The 27,635-nt window shown below is 25.1% G+C and overlaps 5 protein-coding genes across 5 annotated transcripts, besides 3 other annotated features; 2 read left to right on the top strand and 3 right to left on the bottom strand.

Moving 5' to 3' along the window:
- Positions 1-9: 9 nt before the first annotated feature.
- UA08_09195 (hypothetical protein) lies at positions 10-1,858 on the bottom strand (the record flags this gene model as incomplete). Its single annotated transcript, XM_020264177.1, has 4 exons — positions 10-118; positions 196-526; positions 589-1,261; positions 1,610-1,858. The coding sequence occupies 4 exons, from the start codon at positions 1,856-1,858 to the stop codon at positions 10-12; spliced, it is 1,362 nt and encodes a 453-aa protein (XP_020115658.1).
- A 736-nt stretch (positions 1,859-2,594) lies between these two features.
- On the top strand, positions 2,595-2,981 carry UA08_09194 (hypothetical protein; the record flags this gene model as incomplete). The annotated part of the gene is made up of 1 exon (XM_020264176.1): positions 2,595-2,981. The coding sequence occupies one exon, from the start codon at positions 2,595-2,597 to the stop codon at positions 2,979-2,981; it is 387 nt and encodes a 128-aa protein (XP_020115656.1).
- Positions 2,982-3,293: 312 nt separating this feature from the next.
- UA08_09193 (hypothetical protein) lies at positions 3,294-4,067 on the bottom strand (the record flags this gene model as incomplete). Its single annotated transcript, XM_020264175.1, has 1 exon — positions 3,294-4,067. One exon carries the CDS (start codon positions 4,065-4,067, stop codon positions 3,294-3,296), a length of 774 nt encoding a protein of 257 aa, XP_020115657.1.
- Positions 4,068-4,233: 166 nt separating this feature from the next.
- Positions 4,234-12,245: a repeat region (Identified by RepeatMasker using a combination of RepBase library and repeat library created with RepeatScout).
- Positions 12,215-19,433: a repeat region (Identified by RepeatMasker using a combination of RepBase library and repeat library created with RepeatScout).
- Positions 19,434-20,092: a repeat region (Identified by RepeatMasker using a combination of RepBase library and repeat library created with RepeatScout).
- A 539-nt stretch (positions 20,093-20,631) lies between these two features.
- Positions 20,632-22,374, top strand: UA08_09192 (hypothetical protein; the record flags this gene model as incomplete). The annotated part of the gene is made up of 1 exon (XM_020264174.1): positions 20,632-22,374. The coding sequence occupies one exon, from the start codon at positions 20,632-20,634 to the stop codon at positions 22,372-22,374; it is 1,743 nt and encodes a 580-aa protein (XP_020115654.1).
- Positions 22,375-22,643: 269 nt separating this feature from the next.
- Positions 22,644-24,335, bottom strand: UA08_09191 (hypothetical protein; the record flags this gene model as incomplete). The annotated part of the gene is made up of 2 exons (XM_020264173.1): positions 22,644-23,900; positions 23,985-24,335. The coding sequence occupies 2 exons, from the start codon at positions 24,333-24,335 to the stop codon at positions 22,644-22,646; spliced, it is 1,608 nt and encodes a 535-aa protein (XP_020115655.1).
- Positions 24,336-27,635: the final 3,300 nt, after the last annotated feature.

Genomic DNA, 27,635 nt, shown 5'->3' with positions numbered 1-27,635 from the left:
TTCAGAATCCTAATTGAGACTCCCACGAATTTGACCAGTAACAAGGTCTATTTGAGAGATGGGGACCATCTTCGATCTCGTGACAATCTTATAGCCACCGTAAAGCACTCCAAAAATTCTTTTCACGCATCAGCTACATTTCGAACGAACAAAGAGATGATTCAAAAGACAGCGAGAAAAGGAAGAAGTACTTACGGAAGACCGACATACGCCGAAACGAAGTCTTGTGAGTTCCAATTACCATGGATAAAAACTCCAAAGCCATTGAAGAGTAGAATGATGACAAAAAACCCCATCGCACCCCAAGCTGCATATTGCTGGCCAAGTGCCCTGAAGGGTAATGCATTCGAGGGAATATTGGCATCTTTCAGAGCTCGTCGGAAACGAGTGTAGGCATAACATATGGCAGACCAGGTGAGTAAATAGGCGATGGTGGTTAGGCATGAGAACCAATGGAACACGCTTTCCCCGCCAGATGAGACGGCCATATAAGACAAAAGCCCAACGGCGCTGGTAATTCCAACACCTAAAATAGATTATAAGAATGGGTATCAGTAGGAACACAAGTGGTTGCATGTTAACACTTACAATAGATTGGTACGCCGTGCTTTGTGCATTTCAGCAGAAAGTTGGGAGCCTGGCCTTGCTGCGCTAGAGCGAAGAGATATCGTGAACCAGTGTATAAATTAGCGTTTGCAGACGATGCAGCTGAAGTGATCATAACGGCGTTTAATATGTGAGGCAGGACTGGGATGCCGGCATTTGAAACAGCAATTATCCACGGTGACTTGGCTGTATTGCTGCTGCCATACAGAAGATGACTATCATCGTACGGGACTAAAACTCCCACCGCAAGAGAACCTAAGGCGTAGAAGAACAGCAGACGCCAAAACACACGACGAATTGCCTTTGGAATATTGCGCGTTGGGTTTTTTGTCTCCCCAGCTGCCACCGCGACTTGCTCGACTCCACCAAATGCAAACGCGGCGTTGATCAAGGTATTAAAGAAGCCGAGAAAGCGAGCAGTAGAGCCTTGGCCGATGTATTCTCGCATGGATCCGGGATGATGCCAGTATCGAAATCCCAGACGGTCATGCGTCGGGGCTCCGCCCAGGTCAATGACCACGGCCAGAATGAGGAGGCCTATGATCGTGATGATCTTGATACTGGCAAAGGCAAATTCGGCCTCTCCATAGATCGAGACAGCAACGATGTTGAGGATGATTATCACTACTAGGATGATCGATATCCACGCTGCGGGCTGGTCACACATAATCTCGACTCAGTATCATTTATGAAGATATATCCACTCAATATTTGCCAAGCAGTGTGTCAATGGATCTCACTCACGTTGATATCAGACCAATATTGTATCAAGATAACGGCCCCAGAGGTCTCGCTGCAAATTGCAATCGCACAGTTATACCACTGATTCCATCCGATCGCAAACCCTAATGCTGGATCTACGAAACGCAAACCAAGTTGAGCGATCATGCCAGGCAAAGGCAGAAGTGAAGTCATTTCTCCCAGACATTGCATCTAGTCGCGCAGATGGAATAATGTCAGCCGGACAAGAACCAAATATGCAGCGCAAGATCCCTAGGCTTACCATAGCCCAAATTGCAATGCTAGTGAACAGGTAGCCCAGAAACAGGGATAATGGACCCGAGGTAGATAACGCACTGCCAATGCCTAGGAATAAACCCGTACCGATAGTACCTCCTAGAGCAATGAATTGAACATGTCGTTCCTTCAGGCCCCGTTGAAGTTGCCCGTTTTGATACGTATGATAGGACCCTCTCTCCCGTTCATAAGTACCCATTCTTTCGACATCGCTTTGTTCCTCCTTGGCATCCATATTGCACAGGCTGAGAGGAGAATAGTGGCTGGCATCCAGCTGTTCGATATGGTCTCCAACAACCGTAAAGATAGTAGTTTTCTTTCACTGGTAGCTCCATGTGTAGCTCTTATACGCCGTTTTATGTGCATACGAAGGGCGATTAACAATCTTGTGATAGGACTTTGGCTTTTGCTATCTATTATCACCGAGTCACCGAACCAGTCAGTAGAAAACTCTATACTCTCTCTTTCGGTTTAATTGTGTGATTCTTTGCATATGCTTATTCTAGCGGGTTATATTTTGTCTTAATCGCCTTTTTCACGGATAGTATATCATAGCGTCTTTGATTTGTATCAAGAGTCCAGAATAACCAACTAATCTGAGCGGATTTCTAAGTCGCCCATCGGCATCGGCATCGGCAATAAAAACGATCGGAGAAAGCAAGCAAAACTCCGTTGGTATCAAACGATATCGGGATATCTAAACCTTCGACTGTCGACAGAACTTATTTGCTTTCTTTTTTCTTTATCTGTCTTTTTTTTTTTTTTTTTTTCTTTCTTTTTTTCACGACAGATACTGCATTGCGTTGCTAAGGTTCCTCTTCTTTGATCAATCAATCCGGATCACTTGTTGTGTACGTCAGACCTGCAACCGAGACAATGACATTAACTAACCTGCTCACTTAGACAATCTCTCCTTTTGCAGAGCTCATCAACTTCCTTTCAAACTAAACCGATCTATTTGCATTGCAGTCATGCCGCTGCAGCAGCAAGAGTTCTCCTCCAGACCCAATCACCCACCTGTCGGCGCGGCTGCAGTTTGGACTCCCGAGGAAGGCCAATGGTACTCGATCGGACCTGGAATTTGGGAGTTGCTGTTAAACGGCAAACGGGAGTCGCACAATAAATCAGTGCTTCAGTGGTACGAGCCAGGAGCCACATCAGTGACGGACGAGGTCATCACGCACACCTACATTGAGGAAGTTTGCTTTATCGAAGGAGGCTTGGAGGATGTCAGCCTTGGTCAAGCCTGGAGTATTGGTGCTTACGCATACAGACTGCCTGGCATGAAGCATGGACCATACAAGGCATCCCCTCAGGGCTGTCTGCAGTTTGTCAAACTGGTAGAGGCATCAAAATAATCTAGTAATGTTAGCACTACCTAGGTAGACTCTGGCGAATCTAAAATATATATGTTGTCAGAATTGTTTATAAGAGCGAGAAGGGGTATTTTACAAACAGGAATGCGTCCTGGAACATATTGCGGGCTGCCTTTTCTCCAATCGGTTACTACTATATATATATAATCACTGTAAAATCCGCGGGTGTAGGTAGAGGTAAATCACCCTTTGAACGCTTCAACCTAAGTTCAACCTAAGAATGAAAGAGGATGAATTAAGCTAGAGGCATCAAACGCCTGCATGACTGGAGTTTTGTAGAACGTTGTCTATATATCAGATATCTGCCGGACTAGTCAATCCCAAAGCAACTGGCAGAGAGCGCATCACATAGGTCTCTTGGTCATCCGGTTCATACTTGTACCCCCTCAGGGATCCAAGAAATCCATCCACATCCTGGTAGACCTGACGTAAATCTTCATGCGTATCCTCTGTCCAGCGTGAAATGTAGACTGTCCTTATACCCAGCTTTCCCGCTGCCCGTAAGTCATATGCATGCGCTGCTACCATAGCAGTCTCCTCAGGGCGGTATCCCGTCAGACTCAGTGCCGATGTGTAGAAATCTGGGTCCGGTTTGGCCAAATGCAGAAGCTCACTTGAGAAAAGCATGTCAAACTCACACAGGCCGGATGACCGTACGAGGTCAAGTTGCAGTCTTGTTGTTCCATTGGCTAGAACGAAGAGCTCGAGACCGTGGCGTTTGAGATCCACGAGCGTTTCGGCGACGTGCTCCCATGCCGGCATGTGATGCCATGCCTGGACGAGTTGCACCTTTTCTGACTCCGACAGAGGGATGGCGTGCCGCTCCAACACGAGCTCCAATTGGCGTGCGTTAGTCACGTCAAACGACTCCACTGGCAGGCCCTGCTGAAAACGAGCATGAATTTCTGCGAAAAAGGCTTCTCGCCAGGAGAGGGACAGGGAGCGTCTTGTGTGTTCATCCAACCGCGTGGGAAAAGCTTTCATGACCCCAGAGTACCAGTCCAGACACGTGCCCATGAAGTCGAAGAAGACGGCTTTAATGCCGCTAGGGTACTTGACTTGTTTCATTTCGCTCACGTCTTGAGTCCTCCGATACAGTAAATCTTACTCGTATGACTGGTGTACTGGAGTTATAACCGGATGAATGGCGAAAAATGATTTCTTTGACCGGTGTGACGGTTAGTGGGGAGAAACGTTTGGTGGATTTTTCCGATTCGGCAAAAGGGCGAAATGTACGGCAGCCTATTCGTACAACCTTGCCAAAATTCGTAATGTATTGAAATATGATAATGCTATAGAAAATAAAATAATGCCTATATAACTTACTTATAACAGGAGCTAATCTGTTTATGGATTAGTCTATATATATATAGAACTATATAACCTAATTTCATTTCTATATAGAGTTCTTTAATAACTTTAAAATTCATCAATATTATAAATGCTTTTATAGATTTTTAGTATATTAAAATATCTTAATTTATAGACTTATTAAGGCTTAATCTAATTTTTTTAAATCTATTAACTTATCTTCTTTCATTTTTTTTATAATCTACTAAAAATTCTTCTTTACTAAGCAGAGTAAATAATATAATATAATTATTTTATTTTAATTAAATTATATTTAGCTTATTAACTTAAAATTAAATTTTAATTTAATTAATTAATTTAAAATACTAAAAATTACTAATTGTTAAATAATAAATAAGATAATAAATAATTCTTATAATTATATTCTATCTAACTAGTAAGATTATTTTTAAGTAATCTTTTTTTAAAAATTAATATATAAATAGAACTCTTTTTTTACTTATACTATTTATTAAAGAAGTAAATATCTATTTTAAGTAGTTAAATTAAAAAAAGAATTTTAAGATATAAGAATTTTAGAACTCTTTTTATAATAATACCTTCTTAGGTAACTTTTTTTAAAAACTAATATATAAACAGAACTCTTTTCTTACTTATTCTATCTATTAAAAAAGTAAATATTTATTTTAAATAAATTAAAAAAAAGATTCTAAGATATAAAAATTTTAGAATCCTTTTTATAATGGTATTCTAAATAATAGAGAAACTAATAATTAAAAGCTATAATAACAAAATAAACTCTAATAATATAAGACCTAAGAATCTTATTAATAATTCTTCTAGATTACTAAAAAATAATCCTAAAATTTTAGATCTATCTTTAAATAATAAATTATCTAGTCCATTATTAAGTAATAAGTTAAATAATAAGATAAATCTTAAAAAGAAGCTTATAGAAAAAATAATAATAGCCTAGAAAGACATTACTTATAAATTTTTATTATTTTTAAATTTAACTTTCTACTAATATAAAGAATAATGAAAAATATTCTTAAAAATCTGAATAAGAATATTTTAGTTTTATAATAATATCTCAAGCTTATATCTAATAAAGAATAAAAAACCTAGTTATAAAATCTAAACTTTCTCTCTTATTAGAAAAAATTATAAAATTACTAGCTCTCTAAGCAGAAAAAGCAATATTATAATCTTAATATTAAATAGATTCTTTTAATTATATATACTAAAATAAAGAATTTTAATAAGAAATATGTTAATAAAAATAGCTAGAATAATATTTATTATTATACATATTTTATATATTAAATCCTGCAAAGGAATCTTAATTATATAAATAAACTTTTTAGATTTTGTTCTATAGATCTTAATAAGACTAAATACTATCTTTAGACTGCTATGAAATATATTTAATATAAGTTTATACTATCTTAATAATATAGGCTTTTAAGCGGCCATATATTATTATATAAGAAAACTTATAAGAAAAAGAATTATTCTATTAAATTTATTCTTTATAAGTTAAAAAAATAGTCTAAAAAAAATTTTATATAAAACCTTATTTTAAATAATCTTATTTTTAATTTTTTTAATCTAAATATTATTTCTATTAATAGCATAAGCTTTTTTTTAAAACTTAATATAAATATTAGCTCTAATAATAATAAAATTAATTTACTTTCTATAGATATTAAGAAAATTATAGCTCTAATTAATATTATCTTGGTTAATTCTTAGAAGAAAATAATCTAATCTTATATCTAAGAGAAATATTTAATAAAATAATCTAAAGAGTTCAATCTTAGTAATTTATATTAGCATTTAATATTTATTTAGATAGCTTTATATTATATAAAGTTAGATAATAAAGATAAAATCTAGATTCTATTATCTTTTAAAATTAAGAATAATAATATTAATTAATTAAATAATAAATCTACTAGATTAAATCTAAGTAAAATTATATAGTATAATATAATAATAGATACTCTAATTTTTGAATTTATAGATCTAAATTCTAAAAAAAATTATAATAAAACTATTTATATCTCTAATTCTCTTAATTATTTAAAGTTTAAGGATATAGCTATAAAATAAAAAGATTATAAAAAGAAAGATATTTCTTTAAATTATTTTTTTAATATTTTAGAGTAATCTCTTACTAATTACTAGAAAAAGCTTATATAATTAAATAATCTTAGTTTTTAGCTTTTTAATTTTAATAAAGTACATAAAGCCCTCTATCTTATAGTAGTTAAGAAGGATAATAATACTTTTATTTAGACTTATTATAAATATATATATTTTAATCTGAATTTAGAGATTTAGCAAATACTTAATATAGCTTATTTAATTAAGATAATAGAAAAGACTTATTTCAATAGATCTTTATTATTATATAGTAGATTTCTTAATAATATTATAAGACTTAAAAAGACTTTTTAAGCAATAATCTTTATATTAAAAATAAGCTTTATATTTATTAAAAAAGAGTTCTAAAACTCTTTTTTAATTTTTTCTTATAATGATTTTATAAATTTTAAAATTCTTTTTTAAGTAATTTTCTCTAATTTTTTATTAACTATTATATTAATTAAAAGTTTAGTAAATTATATAAGAATTTTTAAAAAAAATAAATCTAGATAAATATAGCTTTAAGCTAATCTATTAATTATTCCTTCTTATTATTCCCTCTACTATTTTTATTTAATAAGTTAATAAGATAGATACTATTATAAAGTATCTCTAGATATATATATTATATAGAAATCTTAAAACTATTAAAACTAGAACTTTTAAAAATATAAAGCTTATTAAAGATCTATTAACTTCTTCTTATAAGCTTTTTAATAGTTTATTTTCTTAATTAAATTATATTATTATAATAAATTATAATATATTCTAAAGCTATTATGATCCTTCAGCTTATAAGAAATAAAAAAACTAGAAGAAAGTATATTATAAAAAAAAAATAACTCATTTATTATAAGATTATAGTTAGATAATCTTAATAAACTTTTTTATTATATTATTCTTAATAAGGCTTATATATTATATAATACTAATAATAACTTATCTATAGCTATTTAATAACTTAAAGCTAGTTTTCATCTTCTTTTATTAGCTATTATTTTCTATAATAATATTCTAGACTTCTAAAACTATATATCTTTTATTATATTTAAATAATTTAATATAATTTAGAAGAATATATAAACTTTATAAAGCTTTAATATTATAAATATTATTAATCCTTTCTTATTATCTAAGAAGTATTTAGTAAGTTTTTTAAGATTTATAATATATATACTTAAGAAATATATTTTTATAAATAATATTACTATTTAGATTACAAGTATTTATCTAAAAGATATTCTAAAATATCTAAATATTAAATGAATCTTTTTTTTATCTATCTAAATTAAATTTAATTACTTAATTATTAGCTTCTATATTCTCCTGTCCTAGATATACATAATTTATATTAAGTTTTTATATAATAAAAAGATAATATATAATCAGGTGGTTATTCCTTATTATAAAAATTTAATAATAAAAAAGAATAGTAAAGTTATAATAAATATAATAAAATACTAGATACTAATACTACTAACTTTTTAGCTTAATATAAAGTTTATTAAGGAGCTTCTTATAATAAGAATATTTAAAAATATTTTATACTTATTTTATTTTAAAACTATATATTAAAGTCTTACTTAGATAATCTATTCTAGAAAATCCTTTATATCTTTTTTAAAATAATTCTAAAGAATTTATTACCTAAAAAAGATTACTTAATTATTAGTTAATATATTTAGAATCCTTTTACAAGGCTTTCTAAAAATAAAGATTATACTATCTATTATTATGTATAATTTCCTTATTTATTAAAAGAAATAAATTATTTAATATTTCTTTCTAGCTATCTAGATATATATTATAACTATTTTAAAAGAGTATAATATTAATGTAAGAATATTCTATTCTAAACTTAATTAATTATAATATTAGATATTAATTATAGAATTTACTATTATAGATAAATACTTTATTTTAATTATATTTTTAGCTATTAATACTCTAGGATTGAACTTATATCCTTAATATAGCATTATATACTTTTTTAATTTATCTCTTATCAAATCTATTATAGATTAAGCTATTAGATGTCTTTAGTGCTTTAATCAGAATTATATAATCATTATTTATATTTACTTAATAATTAATAATTAGAATAGTATTTAGCAGTCTAAATCTAATAAGAAAGTAATTATAAATATATTCTATAATTTAAATCTAGTAATGTTTAAACTTATAGTTAAAAGCTCTAATAAAATTTCTATTAATAATCTTATTATATAAAATAGTATTTTTTATTAGCTAAGATTTAGTAAAACTTTCTTATCTTTTAATAATACTAATAATAAAGATATTATTGCTACTATTCAGAAATTATTTATTAAAAAGATAAATATAATAAATGCCTCTAAAACTTAAATTATACTTTAATATTTTTTATTTTTTATTTATATTACTTAGTTTATTATTTAGTTTATTATTTAGTTTAACTAGAATAGATATCTTTTAGTATATTATAATTTTCTCTAAATAAAAAGTAATAATTTCTATATTCTTAATAAGTATCTTTATAAGGGATATTAGAAAATAAGATTTATATATTTAAAATCCTTTTTCTAGTTATTCTATTATTAATATATACTCTTATATCTAGTAATAAATTTAATAATTATAAGCTTCTAATTATAAGATATTATAGTATCTATAAGAGAATTTATATGATTATTATAATAAATAGTAAAGATTGTCTATATATAATTAAGTAATTAACTCATTATAATAGTTATATATAATTATCTAATTAATGCTAAGTTATTTATAACTAAGTAAGGTAATCTAGCTATATTTCTAATTAATTTAATGCCTTTTTATTAATTTTTTTCTTTATAATCTTATATATTCTAGCATTATATTAAATTATCTAAAGATTAATCTTCTTTCTTATAAGGAACAAATTATTAATTTATATAAAGATAACTACTTTATAAAATTAATATCAGAATTTCTTGCAAGCTGCTATAAAATTTCTATTAAGAATTATATTTTTTATTATTAATTACAAGAATAGGGTATTTATTATTTAGAATATATATATAAAGATTCTCTTTACTTATATGCCTAGATTACTATTTTATTCTTCTAGGTATATTTAACAGACAAGGAAATAATTATTATATTAAAAGATAAAGGCTTCTAGATAAATTAATAGATAATATAGTAAATTTATCTTAAAATAAGTATATATTATTTATTCAGTATATATATATATGCAGAGATAAATAATAAACTATATCTTATTATATAAATTAAACTTAATAATAAAAGTATTAATAAGTTTAACTATAAAATATTATATATATATTTTTACTTTAAGATATATATTATCTCTAGATATTATTTCTTTAAGCTCTTTAATACCTTATAATTAATTTAATGTATAAGGATTATCTATTTTCTCTTATTAAAAAGATTAATTCTATTAATATTTAAAAAAGATAGAATAATCTATAGTGAGTTTATTAGATATTTATTATACCAGATCCAAATTATATTTAGTTAATTAATAATTATAATAAATTATAGCTATAAGGTATTAAGATCTACACTGCAATTAATACTTATTTATATTATATTATTTAGATATATATTAATATTAGTAATCATATAGCTATTAGCACTCTTCACTAATTTCTTAATACAATTAAAGATATAGATATTTAATCTATAAAGATTAAATTAGATTAAAAGATAAAGACTCTACTTCTTACAAGTATATATTTTACCTTATAAAAGCAATAAGACTATAATCTTTCCTTTAATAATTATTATTAATTTAGGATAAGTATATTAAATTAATATATTAAAAATTAATAAAAATAATTATTAAAAAATCTTTTATTCTTATAACAGATAAGTAATTAGATTTTTAGATTATATAATAGCATTAATACTTATTTAAAATAAGAATTTTTTGCTGAAATCTAGAAATGAGACTTATATATTAAAAGCTAGATTATAGACTATATTACACTTCTTACTATTTATATTTCTATATTTAAACAAAAAGTTTATTATTTTATTTAAAAATAGAATATTTATAAGATATATCTATAAAAAAATTAGGAATATCTATTAATAGGAAAGTCTTATATAATATATCATTATTATCTATATGCTATAGATAATTTTAGAATAATATTAAATCTAAACCTCTTAAAGAAGTTATAATAGGGAATAGATAATTAAAATATAATAATTTTTAAATATTATTTAATATAAGCTGATCTTAATTATAGATATTAATAAATATTTATTAGTTAAGATTATTAATCTTTATAATTTAATATTATAAAGTGATAAATACTTTTTAAATATATCATAAGAAGACTACTTATTAGATAATAATTATATATATTATTAAGCATATCAATAGTTATAGCAAGGCTTATAGGATTATTTTAATATATAAAAGAAATCTAAGCTAGTAGAATTATTAAGGCTAATAGATATTTAAAAGTAATATAGTGAGGAGCTTAAAGCTTATTATTAGATTATAGAAGAATATTTTAGTATTATAAGCTATATAATATTTATTTAGGATGAAATAAAGGAGGATTAATTATAGTAATTAAATGAAAAGTGCTTTATAGTATTAATAAATATATAGATATAAAAAAGATTTCTGATTAAGAAAAGTCTAATTAATAAAGATAGATTTTCTTATTTAGCTACCTTCTTATAATATATCCAGAAGGTTAATGTATCTAATAGTAAATTCTTACTAGTATTAATAGAAGATTCTATATAATTAAGATAATTATTCTATATATCTAAATCTTTACTTTTTTTATTATTCTTTAAAATATTAAATAATTGCTTCTTATTTAGCTAATTAAATAATATAATATTTAGTTTAAGCAATTCAATTTGGCTAGTATTATTAGAAAGATTATTGAGATTATTATTAGAGATATCTATATAATTATTATTATTAAATTTCTTAAAAGTATCTTAAGTGTTGTAAAATATATTAATATTAATAATTAAAAGCTTAAGTTTAATCTTTATATTATTATTATTATTATTATTATTATTATTATTATTGGATTCCTTAACTTTCATTTTTAGAGTATAAGTTGCTTTTTTTTTAATAGCTTTTATAGAGAATAGAAATAGTATATTATCTATATTATTTTTATTTATCTTAATACTAATATATAAATAAATTATAAATTAATAACTTTTATTCTTTTTTTTTTTTATTATTTAAAAGTACTTTATTAAAATAAATTTTAAATCTATTATAGCCTATATATTACTAAATAAAATAATAAGAGGTCTTTAACTTTTTTAGAATTATTTAACTACTATAATTTCTTATATATTTAATATCTTACAGATATAAAATTATATATTAAAATTTTTTATAAATATCTTAATAAATTTATCTTTTATTTTAAAATAAGTATTAATACTTAGATTAATTAAAATAGATATTATATAAGTCTAATTATAAAAGATTATTTACTTTTTCTTTTTAAGTACTCCCTAATATAGTTAAATTATTATAAAAAGTATATAAGAGGTTAGAATAAAAGTAGCTTAATTACTATATATAAAACTACTAATATTAGGTATAAATATATTTTATTATATTTTAAAAATAATCTTTTAATAACTATAATAAATAGCTTGCTAATATTCTAATAATAATTAATAAAATACTTAAAAAATATATAATCTAGATTTAGATAGATTATTTCTTAGAGAAAAGTCTCTTAAAAGATTAATTATAAAAGATAGTAGTGTATTTATTTTAAAGATTAGATTTATCTAACTTGTTACGAAACCAACCTGCATGATACTAGGCAGAAACTAGTACTATCAAGGAAAGGTGCTTAGTTAAAACAGCTAACACCACAACTAGTTATTTACACGCACCAACACATAAGGTAGTCACTAAACATATAAGCTTACAGCTAACATAAAGAAACACATAATTAGTATATATTAAGATATATACTACAAGATATAAGAAAAATATATATAGCATTAAATAGAATTATTAAATATATAATAAAATATATACTTAGAGATGTAAAATAAGTATAAAGAATATTAACTATATAAATATACTTATTTCTATACTTAGTTCTTACTTAGTATAGCTCTTTAATTTAAGTTATTTAATTATATACTAAAAAGATTAGTAAGATAAATCTACTTAAAATATTATAATACTTTAAAGTACTTCTTTTATCCTAAATTATAATTAATCAAATTTTTATTATTAATAAGTCTAAATTATATCTAATCTTATTAACAAATTATCCTTATAAATCTTTATATAATTTATTTATTATATTATATCTTAATACAATTAGTAATAACTAGAGTAAATCTAGGCGTATAATAAAAAAACTATTATCTTAACTCTAAAAAATAATATAGAATAAGTATTATTATAAGAAGATAAGAAAATTTAAATAAAAGAAAAAAAATACTTATAGAATTAATCTAAAATAATAGAGAATATGACTGCTTTAAATATTAAATTAATAGCAACTCTTATTAATAAAGAAATATTTTGAAAATATATTAAAAAATTAAAAGTAATTATAGTAATAAAATAATCTAAAATATTAAAATTATAAGTCTTTAATAAGAAATAAATAGAGCTAAAGAACTTCTTTATATAAATAAATATACATATTATAATTAATAACATAACATTAGAAACAGAAGAATCTAAGATAATCTTTATAATAACTTACTTAATAGAAGAAGTATTTTAATAAATTAAACTAGTACTCTATAAATACTATAATAAAAAAAAAAGAATTAGAGTATTAATACTATAAAAGTACTAAGCTCCTATAAATAATTTAAAAAAAAGTTTAAACTAGTATTTAAAAATATAGATAAAATATAAAATATTAAAAAATAACTATGATAATTACACTAGACTAGATTAGTATAATAATTAGTAGTATAATTTAAATAAATTATAATAGTATTAAACTATGATAATAAAGTTCTCATTATAATATTTAAAAATATATTAAAAGAAGAAGTATAAATAGAATTTATTAAAATAGATTAACCAGATAATATTAATAAATTTATTAAATAAATTATTAAGATTAATAATAAATTCTATAAGATAAAACAAAAAAGAAAAGAAATATAAAAATAGTAGAGATATAGAATAAAATCTATATCTAGATATTAAAAATAAATAAATAAAGAATCTAAATATTAAAATCTTTATAGACTATAATTAATAGAATTTAATACAATAACTAATAAGAAACTAAAAAAATAATTTAATAAAAGCAAGATAGAATACTTTAATTATAAAAAAAAGAGATATTATAAATAAAAATATAGAAGTTAATCAAAATAATAATTTAAGATAATTAAGAAAAAATAACTCAAGACTATAGAATATAATAAGGGTTATAATAGTGAAATTATAACTAATAAAAGATATAATATCTATAAATATAATAATATTTATAGTAGCTTCTTAGGGACAGAAGAAGCTAGATAGCTATATAAAAAAATAATATATTCTAAAAATATATATAACCTAAAAAGAGATTAAGATATCTAAGAAGATAAGAATAGAATCTAAGATATTTAATAAAATAAGGTACTAAAGTTATATAAAGAAATTAACACTAAGAATAAATAAGAAAATAGTATCTTAGAATATATAAATGATTGCTAATATTAATATAGTGAAATAGATTATTCTAGATATCAAGGATTATTATAAATAACTTATTATAATAATAATTATTTAATATATTAAGATACTAAGATCAATATTATATAATTTCCTAAAGAAAAAGAGAAAATTAAGTCTTTAGAAAGCTGCTACTAAATAAGAAAAGAAAATAAATAGAAAGAATTATTAATTATAGAAAAGTTAAAGAATAAAATAAAGAAAATATACTTTAGTCTTTAATAATTAGTAGGGACTAAAGATTAGAAAAATTAGAAGCTTATATTAAGCTTAAATTAAACTTAATAAGAATTAACTAAAGAAAAGAGAATCTCTAAAAAATAAAATATATTAAATAAAGAATATTAAAAAAAGTAAAGAGAAATTAAAAAAAAAATTAATAAATAGAATAGTAAAATAAAATTCTATAAATAAGTTATATTTAAGAGAAAAAATTCAGATTTTTATAATAACTTTTATAGATTTTTAAAAAAATAGACAATATTAAAAGATAAAAAATTAAAATAAGAAATTAATTAACTATAATTATTTATTATTATTTTAGAAGAAAAAAAAATATTAAAAATAATAATATATAGAAAATATCTAAGGATTAGAATTAATATATTAAGATAATATATTTAAGTAATAATTAATTTAAGAGTAATTAGAAATTATATAGATCTATAAATTATAAATAAACTAAGAATACTAGAAGTTAAGAAATATAAATTATTACTATTAATAAGACTAAATAAAGAATAACTTATAGATAATAATATTATTAAAAATAAGAATAGATAGCTTATAATAAATATTAAAATATATTATAAGCGTATTAACTTTAATATTATAAAGTTAGAAAAAGATAATATAATCTTTAATATATCTTAATTAAAGAAATATAATCTAAAAATTTATTAGAAACAGAATTAATTAAATCTAATAAGATATAATTATAAAATTTAGACTATAAAAACTACTAAGCTAGAAGAAGGATTAATAAAGCTAAGAAATATTTTAAGTAAGAAGTAAGTAAAAATCTTATTTTAAGATAAATTATCTAATAAATTAAAGATGCAATATTAAATTATTATTAAGATTATAAAAAAGAAACAAAGTCTTAAAAATATTAATTAAAAGAAAGATAAATTACTTAAAGAATATAAAAGATTTAGAAATTTATTTAATAAAATATATAGAGTATTACTAGAATATAATAAATAAAATTATATTATTTTATTTATAAAGGATAAGGAACTAAAGCTATAAAAAATATATTAAATATTAGAATTAAAGGATAAGGCTTTAAAAGAATATATTAATAATATATTAAAAAAAAGATATATATAACTATTAATATTATTAATAGGATATTTAATATTATTTATATTAAAAAAGAGAATAATAAAACTATAATTATATATTAATTATAAACAGTTTAATAATATTATAATTAAAGATATTTATTTTTTATTATTAATTATTAAGATATAAGATAAGATTAAAAAAAAGAAATAATTTATTAAACTTAATATTATTGATGTATATAATTACTTAAGAATTAAGAAAAGAAAAGAATAAAAAATAATATTTAAAATAAAATATAGATAGCATAAATATTTAATTATATTATTTAGATTGACTAATATACTAGTAATATTTTAAAGATATATTAATTTAATTATTAAAGATTATTTATATAATTTTACTATTATCTATCTTAATAATATTATAATATTTTTGAATAGTTTAAAAAATTATATTAGATATATTAAGATGATATTATGAAATTTAAAAATAATAAAATTATAAATAAAACTAGAAAAATATAAATTTTATATATAAGAAACTAATTTCTTAGGATATTAGATTATATAAAAAAAAATATAAATAGATAAAAAAAAAATATAGATAGTAAAAGACTAGCTTATATTAAAAAATATTAAAGAACTATAATTATTTATTAAAATAATTAACTACTATTAAAGATATATTAAAGGATATATAAATATTATAATATCTATATTTAGATTACTTAAAAAGAATATTAGATATAAATAAATAGAAGAATAAGAAAAAGCTTTTAAAGAAGTAAAATATTATTTAATAATTATATTTATACTAGTATAATTTAATAATAATAAACTAATAATATTAGAAATTAATATATCTAATTATACTATTAAAGCAATAATAATATAAGAAAGATAAAATAGAAAATAAAAAATAATTATATACTACTTAAGAAAAATAATTAATATAGAATTAAATTATAATATCTATAATAAAAAATTATTAATAATAATAATAATATTATAATATTAAAAAATATATCTAGAAGAAACTAAGTTTTTTATATAAATTATTATAGATTATAAAAACCTCACTTATTTTTTATTAACTAAAGTATTAATAAGAAGATAAGTAAAATAGTTAGAAATATTATTATAATATTAGTTTATAATTAAATATTATAAAGGAAAAGATAATAAATAAGTAGATATATTTAATAAATAATTAGATTATAAAAAAGAAATATAAATATTAGAATTTATACTACTTAAGAAAATAAAAAATAGAAATCTAGAATATAATCTATAGATTACTACTCTAATAGTAATAATAGAATATAATATTAATTTAGAGTTATAAGATCTAATTATTAAAAAAATAGTAAATAATAAAATTATTTAAGAAATATTAAATAATAGATAATAAAAAGAGAAATATAAAAAAATAATTATTAATAAAATAAGATTTATATTTTAGTATAATTTAATCTATATATTAAAAATAATTAGAGAAAAAATCATCAAAATATATTATAATAAACTAATAATAGAATATCTAGGAATTAATAATATATTAGAAAAAATATTAAGAAATTATTACTAGCTAAATATATATAAAGTAATATATAATTATATTAAGGAATACAATATGTATCAAAAGAATAAGATTATAAGATATAAATTATATAGATAAATATAATTATTATAGATATTAGAATATTTATAATAATAGGTGATAATAAATCTTATTATAAAACTATTAAAGTTAAAAGGATACAACTTAATCTTAGTAATAATAAATAGAATAATAAAATATATATATTTTATACTAATAATAGAAAAAATAAATATATTATTATTAGCTAAGATATTATTATAATAAGTATTTTAACATCATAATATATTAGAAATTATAGTATTAGATAAAGAATTAGTATTTATATTATAATTATAGAAATCTATAATAGATTTAATAGAAGAAGAATAATAATTAAATTTAATATATTATTTATAAATTAATAGATAAATAGAATAAATAAATTAGATATTTAAATAATACTTATAAAATTATATAAATTATTAATAAGACAATTAAGTAGAATTATTTCTAATAATATAATTAGTATATAATATAAGTAAGTAGTTTATAATAAAAATAATATTATTTATAATATATACTAAAAGAGAAGTAAGAATATTAAAATAATTATATTATAATTAACTAATAGCAGAAACTATAGAAGGAATAGTTAATAATATAAAAATTATATATCTTTATTTATAATAAAAAATAAAATATAAAGGATAAACTAATATAAAAAAATATAATTATAAAAATTAGAAAAGATCTAACTTTAAAAAGAAAAAGAAGATTTACTTCTCTTAAAAAAATCTATAAATATTATAAGAAAGTAATAAATTTAATTATTTATAATTAAGACTATTTAAAATTAAAGAAAAAATTAGAGAAGTTAATTATAAATTTAAATTACTAGATTTTATAAAAATTTATTCTATATTTTATATATTATTATTAAAATTAGTATTATAGAATATAAAAATATAAATTAATATTATTATTAAATAAAAAACTTATAAAGTTAAAAGAATATTAGTAATTAAAATAATAGGAAACTATAAAAGATATTTAATAAAGTAAAAAAGATATAATAAATTAAAAAATATCTAGAAAGTTATTAAGAATCTTATTAAAGTAAGAGAAATAATTAAAAAGTTTTATTAATATTAAAATCTAAGAGAAGAAAATCCTAAAATAAAAATATATCTAGTAGAAATAGTTTAGAATTAGTAAGTAATATCTTAATATCTAAGAAGGATATAGTAATATTAAGATATTATTTTTTTAAAAAAGTTAGAATAGGATCTTTAAAATCTTTCTTATTAAAAATATTTATAATATTTATATTATAATTTAATATTTTATTATTATACTCTTTAAGAAATTTTTATTATTTCTAAATATAATAAATTTTAATAAATAATTTTTATTATATTATTATATATTATTTTAATTAAAGCTTAGTTAATTTAAGATTAGACTTTAGTTTATTTTATTCTTTCTTAAGAAGTAATTACTCTTTTAAATTATAGAAATACTTTTTATATTTATAATTATAATAAATATATAAAGTATAATTATAGCTTTTAGAATTTATAATATAAATTTTATTTTAGAATAAATAATATTTATATAAAAAATTAGAAGAAAGATTGTTCTTTTAAATAAAATTAGTCTAAGTAATATAATATATAAGGTAATTAGAGATAAATATATTAATATATTTTAAATACTTACTTATAAAGAAAATAAAGTTATACTAGAAATAAGAGTAAGTCTTTTTATTTATATCTTTAAAAATAAAGGTCCTAAAAGAGAGGAGTAATATTATGAAATTAATTTATATAATACTAAATAGAAACTAATACTATCAAGAAAAAATATTTAATTAAAATAGCTAATATTATAACTAGTTATTTATATATATTAATATATAAAGCAGTTATTAAATATATAGGCTTATAGCTAATATAAGAAAATATATAATTAGTATATACTAGGGTATATACTATAAAATATAAGAAAAATATATATAATACTAAGCAGGATTATTAAATATATAATAAGATATATATTTAGGGATATAATTTAAGTATAAAAGATATTAACTATATAAACATGCTCATTCCTATACTTAGTTCTTACTTAGTATAGCTCTTTAATCTAAGTTACTTAATTATATATTAAAAAGATTAGCAAGGTAAATCTATTTAAAATATTATAATACTTCAAGGTATTTCTTTTATTTTAAATTATGATTAACTAAACTTTTATTACTGATAAGTCTGAACTATATCTGATCTTATTGACAAGTTACCCTCGTGAACCTTTGTGTGGTTCATTTATCGTATCGTACCTCGACACAACCAGTGACAACTAGGGTGGATCCAGGCGCGTGACATAACTATAGAAATTATAAGCTAGATATTTCATATATATTATATACTTATAATCTAGATTTTTAGTATAAAAAGTAGTCTATAATATTATTTAAAATAATTATAAATATAAAATAAGAAAGTAAATTAATAAGTTAAATATATAAAAATTTTATATTTAATAATATATATTAAACTTTTATTAATAAGATAGATTATTAGATAAGGAAATAGTCTATTTTATTATAATATTTTACTTATTATTAATTAAGAATTAAATTAACTAGAAATAATTAGCTAAATATTTAATTAATTAATTTTTATTAATTAGTTTACTAATTATTTATAATAGTAAATTATCTTAATAAAATTTCTTCTAAATAATTATTCTTAATTAAATAAACATAATATTCTTATATAAGAAATAAAAAAGAGTTTCTTATATTATATATAAAAGAAGTAAAGAAGTAAAAAAAGATTTTAGAACTCTTTTTACTTTTCTCTATTAAGATCTTAAGTTTATCTATTTGCTAATAAGGGTATTTTTATACTATTAGTATAATTATTACAGAAGGTTTTAATTGATTTATATTTATACTATTACATAACCTTTATATATTATGGAATTTAGACCATAGTTCGTGGCAAAATATAAGTTATATATAAAATTCATTTTGGCAAGGTTGTACAAATAGGCTGCCGTAGAAATGTGCAAGTTTTGAATCCCGTCGGATATTATTACACTATATAACTTAAAGATACGAGAACAATCCTATCAGCCTATTAGTCGAAAACCCTAAAATACAGACGAGAGTACTGTCTGAGTTTAATGCCGAGAGATGATTGAATATAATTATCCACGTTGACCATCCCGCCAGTCCAAAACTCAATGAATAATGTTCATCGGATATCCTATGAGTGCTCCTGTCACTTTCTGAGACCAACGAGGCGGACTTCTTAACGCTTGATTCAAACCTGTCAGTAAGTCTGTTGCTACTATTCATGTAAAACGATAAGTTGTGTTCTAGTTGTGTTTTGATCCAAGATTCTAGAAAATCAGGGTTCGGAATCAGACGTCCGAGGAATGAGGAGGCCTTGATAAATCGGTATTGACGTTCGAGCTAGTTCCCTCTCAGAACGGAAATTTTTTTTCACGTAATTATCATGTCTCTTCCTTTTCTTTCAGGAGGTTCAGGGTAGGTCTCTCTTATCATTATTTGAAGTTGAGTGTGAATGGATTCACATGGTTACTGACGCCGAGATAAGGAAAAACTCCCCAATTACCCTTGGGGTTGTACATGATTTGGCTCGTAAATGTGGTTTTACACTCCCTTCGGATCAGGAAGATGCTTTTCTACTCGCACTTCAGACTTCCCTAGATATTGCCCTGGAGGTAAATGCATTGAAGGATTACATCGACCCAAGATTGAGACCCGTGGCCACGAAGGACGGCCAGCGCACCTATTGCAGGCCTGACGAGAAACAGGAGAACAGCCTCAATACTTGGTGTCATAGATTTGAACTTATAGCGAATACACAGGATAGCCATCTTCTCACGGGCCGTCGAATTGCGTTGAAAGACACCATTGCAGTAGCAGGCATTCCTCAGACCCTGGGTACATCTCCTCGGTTTATCTCTAGCACCGGGCAGTATCCTCGGTCGAAGATCGATGCTCCTGTAGTTTCACGGCTTCTTCTCGCTGGTGCAACCATTGTGGGGACTACTACTTGTGAAAACTATTCTTTATCGCCTATGTCTTATAGCGCTGAATCGGGACCGGTCCATAACCCCTGGGCTCGCAATTTCAACAGTGGTGGTAGCAGTAGTGGTGCTGCCGCGCTCGTTGCTCTAGGACTTGCTCGCCAGGCTGGTGTCCTAGGGCTAGAAAATGCAGGCCCCGATGTCCAAATTGCCATCGCTGGTGATCAAGCCGGCTCGATCAGAGTCCCAGCAGCCTACTGCGGTATCTATGGACTCAAACCTACTCATGGATTGGTTCCTTACACCGGTATTGCGGGTCTCCTGCCCATGATTGATCATGCTGGACCACTGGCGCGCACTGTTGAGGACATAGCCGTATGCCTGTCTGCTATCGCTGGATATGATGGCCTTGACGCGCGCATGGGTCCAGAGAGCCCCTTGAGAGAGAACGTAAGGCAATATCACGATGAACTGGCCCAGTTCATCCAAGCACTGCCAGAGAACAAGAAAGTGTTGAACTTCTCTGGAATGGGCAGACCCTTGCGTGTTGGCTTGATTCTCGAAGGTTTTAATATTCAGGCAATGTCTGAGGAGGTGGCTCGCACAGTCCGACATGCAGCAGAGAAACACTTTACTGCGATGGGTGCTTATGTTTTGGATGTTTCAATTCCGTTGCATACTTTGGGAGCTGCCATCTGGACTGCAGCTACGCGTAACCAGATGGCCTCTCACGCCTTCGGAGGAAGGGCAAGCGATTTTTTGATTCACGACATGCCTCATATTGAGTATCGCTGGCCCCCGGATCAGGAGATGTGCGACTCCCTTACAAAGCATAACCCTGCGGTGATCAACACAATATTGGGCGAGAAAATTCTCACAGATATCAACTACGTACCGATCTCAGCCCAGAATAAGGCTCGCCGCCACGTCCTCCAGTTACGTACAGCGTACGATTCGGCTTTTTACAATGGCGATTTCGACGTGCTCATAACACCCGCGACTCTAACCGTGGCTCCTCTTCATCCAGATATGGATGGAGGTTCTGCACTGGACAAGCTCAAACTTGCTGCCGGTTCTACCAACAACACGTCCCCTTTCAATGCTACAGGTCATCCAGCGTTGAGTGTCCCGTGCGGCTGGGGGACCTCTTCAGATGGTGTGACTCAACTACCCATTGGCATGCAAATTATAGGCAAGAGATTTGATGACTTGTGTGTGCTCAAGGCGGCGAAGATTTTTGAATTAGGCGGAGGCAGTTTGGGACCGTGGCCGGGGAGGGTCTGACCTTGATATTCTACCGATAGCCTTTCGAATTACATATTCACTAAAAACGATATAATAGTCACATTGGCTCGCACTTCGCTTTGCATAAGTTACACAGACTAGTTAGCCAAAGGCTGCCCTAAAGAAGATTGATTTCAGCTCCCGGGTACACAATCCGAGAATGTATTCCTGCAGTACGAATGCTTTGCGGTCATTCGAATGATGAAATAACTGTGAAAATTGACAAAGATACAAGCCAGATGAGTGATATCATAATCTCAACAGTATATTTACTTTCTAGCAATTTCCTCACCAGCTATGGCCGCAAAAAAAGCATCGCTTAAGTATCCACCACACCAACTCATCTTTTCATAACCATCGACCTTCCAAGGCTTCCTTTCAGTTGCCCTACGCTGGATTTTGTCGTAATATCCACCCATGCCGTCTGTAACCCACATTGCTGCGGATCTTTCTATCTCCATATTGACGCCCTGGATCATGTACATCGGCTGGATCTGCCAAACCACGCCGTACTCCTTGGCCATGTCCTGCGACACAGTCTTCAGCCTCTCTGACGTCCAGCCTGATGATGGCGGGAACTTCCATTCGCCGCCCCAGGCAAATGCGAAGAGTCGGCCAGGAAAACAAGCGAGCATCGCTTCGTGATAGGCCTTGATATCATTATAGTCGGGAAGGTCCATGCGTGCCCACGAAACGTCACTTAGCGGAGCAACAAGTGTAGCACGCTCGACGATAGCTTTCACTGTTGATCTGTATAAATACTGGCCGTTGTGAGAGCGAGGAAGTTCCCAATCGAATGGGACGTTGACACCCAGCAGCTTCTTGGCAAGATTGCGACGTCGGGACAGACAGGTACCATATTTGACTTGAGACTTGTACGTATCAAAAGCATTGCCATCCAACTGAGAATCAACAGATTTCGTGGAATGTTTAGTCAAATTGAGAAATTGCTGCTCTACCGCTTCGTCGAACGTCATAATTCCAGCAGAAGCAAGCCATTCGTCTCTTACAGCGTTCGACGATTTTTTAGACATAATCGCCTCGTCAATAACTTGTTGCAAAGGTCTGACATCTGCGGTGGCGCCGAGGATATATTCGTGATCACGGGGATCGATGGTGGACGTTATAAAATCAGCGTGGTCGAGATCACAGCGGGCAAAAAGAACGGTCTCGGCACCCATGATGTCCAGCTGCATACGCAAGCCCTTGATACGGTCTTCATACTCCGACGTGGGAACAATAGTACGCCCCTGACCAATGGTGAATTTCTTCATGCCAATGGCCAAGTCGTCGATGTGAATGCCCGCCGCCCCAGATTCAACAAGGGCCTTGGTTGACTTGAGCGTGGCTGTCAGTGATCCAAAACCCATATCACCGTCTGCAATAATGGGCATTAAGTAATCCCAATTTTCCATCGTCGCACGCTCTTCTACAGGATGCTGCATTCGGACTTGCCGTTGCCTTTGGTCATGCCACTGCTGACCCCGAAAGATTTTGTCCACCACTTTGGGCACCGTATCCCATGGCTGTTGAAGTGTTTAGCACTCAGGATTTATCCTTCAAAACGTGGTTTCCTCTTGCTTTTTATGATTCAAAGTTGACTAGCTTACATAGTCTGCATGATCCATACCCGGATAGTTGTTCTCGCTGAAACCGGACAATCCTCCCGAGACATAGACAGTCTTCATATATTTGGCCATCTGGCTCACAGCAACTGGGTCGGTGGCACCGAATGTCATCTCCGCTGTACCTCTGCTGCGGTGTTCATGGAGTAGATCCCACAACTTGAGAGCGAAGGGGTTGACATGACAAGGCAGGGGCTCAGTGTTGCGCAGGGCCGCAATGGTGCTTGCTGTCCATGGTCTTTGAATACCGGCTTGACGAGGAGTGTTCCACCAGTTTTCGATCCTAGTGACTTCCTGGTCAAACAGCTGCTGCTCCTTTGTCAAGTCTTGAGACATGTTCGGCGGTGTTCTCTGTCGATTCTGTTTAATCAGATGTCAAACTTTGCTAGACATGGAATAGAGCGCTTTTACGCTCTCTCCAAATCCTCCCAGGTCTTTCCATTTATTCGTCTGCAACATGGTCTTAGAGCCTTTTATCCTGCGCCAGTTGAAGAACGGCTCTGTTTCAAGGCCATCGGAGAAGTTGGTTATCATTGGTTTGTAGATAAGATCGGGGAAATATAGAAGCGGGATGCATAGTGAAATGCCGACACATAAGTTACTTCTAAGCGCTAGGTGAGTACGGCAGCCTATAGGTACGTTAAGGACAAAATGCGTATTTCACTAGTATTACATTTGTGTATATGTAATATTGTTAAATGCATGTTCGCTTATTAACACGGCGCTAATCCTAATCGGGTAATATATTGAACTTGTTGCTGGCTTATTATACAACACCAAAAAGCGTTAACTAGATGGCTCATATTTAATATATCTTTCCCAATCTATATGTCTTCCCCACAGCCTAGTTGGTTAGGCCTCGTAGGTGGCTACGTTCTATATTAACATATACGTGATGACTATTAAGCTCAGCTGAATTCCAAGGTGATTTAAAAAGAATATAATCTGATATATAATAATATAAAAAGGGGATCTATTTTTATATATATAGGCCTCTATCTAGATTAAAAGTAGGCTTATAGAATCCCTATCTAGAAAGAGATATAAAAAGAATCTACTTTAGTTAGGAGGAGACTTAATCTAAAGATCTATAATATATAAATATATTAATGAGTTAATGATTTAATAATTTAATAATTTAATAAATTAATAAGTTAATAAATTAATAATTTAATAAATTAATAAATTAATAAGTTAATAAATTAATAATTTAATAAATTAATAAATTAATAAGTTGATAATTTAATAAGTTAATAATTTAATAAATTAATAAGTTAATAATTTAATAATTTAATAAGTTAATAATTTAATAAGTTAATAATACTTTAAGGATTTATATTAAATTATAAAGATAAATCTAATCTGAAATAATCTAACTAATAAAAAAAGAGAATTAAATCTTATATTAAGATATATTTAGACTAGTAAAGTAATCTAAAGTAATTTAATTAATAATATAAATATATATAATTAGTAAGCTTTTTTATTTAATAATATTTTATAACTAACTATAGATATATATTAATTATAAGTTAATCCCTTTAATATATATATAGAAGTAAATATATATTTATCTATTCAATTAGAAGAAGTATATGAGACTTAATTTAATAATTAATAATATTATTATAATTTAGTAGAAGCTTATTTATATATATATTTTTACTCTAGTTATAGATTATTTTATATTTTTAGATATTATTATATGGAGGCGCAAAGTCCAATTTTAATATTCTTTTAATAGTTAATATAATTTTCTATAATAAAAGAAAAGAAAAGAAAGAAAGAAGAAATAAAATAAAATAAATAAAATAAAAAATAATCTCTAAATATAAAATTATATTATTAACTCTATTTTACTAGTATTAAAGCCTAGATCTTTTCCCTTAGATAAAATAAATCTATTAAAAGAAGGATTATAAGATAATTTAAGCTTCTTTAGAGTCCTTCTTAAGTGATTATATTTTATTATATAAGAATTAATATAATAGTATATATAGGCTATGCTAAAGTTCTTTACCTATCTATATTTCTTATTTATATAGATCTAGTATTTTAGGTTATCTTACTAGTATTAAATATAATAAGATTTATTAAAAAACTAGATATTTAACTTAGTCTTTATAATTCTATTAATATTACTAGCTTAGTTATTAGGATAAGTATAAATTTAATTATATTATTATTTTTTAATAGCTTATAGCTTATATAGCTTATTAATTTTACTTATAATAGATTAATTTTATAAGATATAGAATTAATTAGTTATTTATATATAATTAAATTAAGTCTATATAAGATTATTTATTTTAAAGGTCCTAGAAGATATGGGTCTAATAATAATAGATAAGAGAGTAATAAGTGAGAAGATGATAATTAAAAGCCTAAAAAAACTATTAGTAAAGACTAATTTAATAGATATAATAGTAAGTATAATATTATATAGAATACTTATAAAATAATAATTAGAGAACTAGCTAATATAGAGAATAAAGATAAGAGAGGCTAGATAGATAAGCTAGTTTTAATATTAGTATTATCTTTAAGATATTTTAAATAATATTATACTTATAGAGTGGAAGTAGATAGTAAGATAAAAGATATTAATTAATTAACTAATAGAATTATAATTTTTTTAAAATATTTATTATTATTTAGAAAAGGCAAGTTAGTAAATTATTAATTTATAATAAAGCTATCTTTCTCTAAAGGCTTAGAGATTAAAGATATTATAGGTCTTAGAGATATACTATTATAGTAATAAATAATCTTATTAAATCTTATTTTATATTCCTTATCTTAATAGATTTATATTAGTAATAATCTTATTTTATTAAAATAAAGCTAATTATAATATATAACTGCTATAGTAGTAAGTATATTAGTTTTATTTAAAAAGATTATAGAGGGTTAAGCAAGGATAAAAATAGTAGAGATAGTTATTTTCTAATAATATATATTACTTAAAGAAAGAAGAAGAAGAGAAAGATTTAGAGATATTAAATAAAGTATAGATATTTTTCTTTAATAATAAAATAATCTATTATTAGTTAAATAAAAAAGATATAATCTAATTAGCTAGATTATTTTAGATTAATTTTTTTTATTTAGATAATATTTTTTTCCTAGATTTAGATTTGTATATAATTAGTAAGATTATTTTAGATTATTTTAAAATATATTAGATTACTTTATATTTTTAATTTTATAATTTAAAATTACTTTCTTAATATTATTATTAAATTTATTATTCCTAAGTAGATGCTGGAGTTTTTTCTAATTTAGAAAGTTTAATTTAATAAGTAAAGGTGCTTTGCTATTATTTATATATTTTTTTATAAAGACTTAAAAATTAAGATAAGTAATATAATAATAATAAGTTTTATTAAAAAATATATCTCTTAGTTATAAAGATAAATATTTTAATCCTTAAAGCTTCTCCTAATATTAATAGAGTATTTATTTAGATAGATATTTATTAATATTTAATTTACTCATTTATTAGTAAAAGTACTATAAATAATATTAATAAATATATATTATAATTATCTAACTTAGCTAGTAACTTATTTAAAAAAGTTTTATTTGAAAAAAAGCTATAATCTTATATATTTTAATTCTTAGGATAATAATATA

This window comes from Talaromyces atroroseus (assembly GCF_001907595.1).
Source record: "Talaromyces atroroseus strain IBT 11181 chromosome Unknown scaffold_19, whole genome shotgun sequence".
NCBI classification, from domain to species: Eukaryota; Fungi; Ascomycota; class Eurotiomycetes; order Eurotiales; family Trichocomaceae; genus Talaromyces; species Talaromyces atroroseus.
Note: the sequence above shows the minus strand (reverse complement) of the source record. Positions and strands in the feature narration are given on the sequence as shown.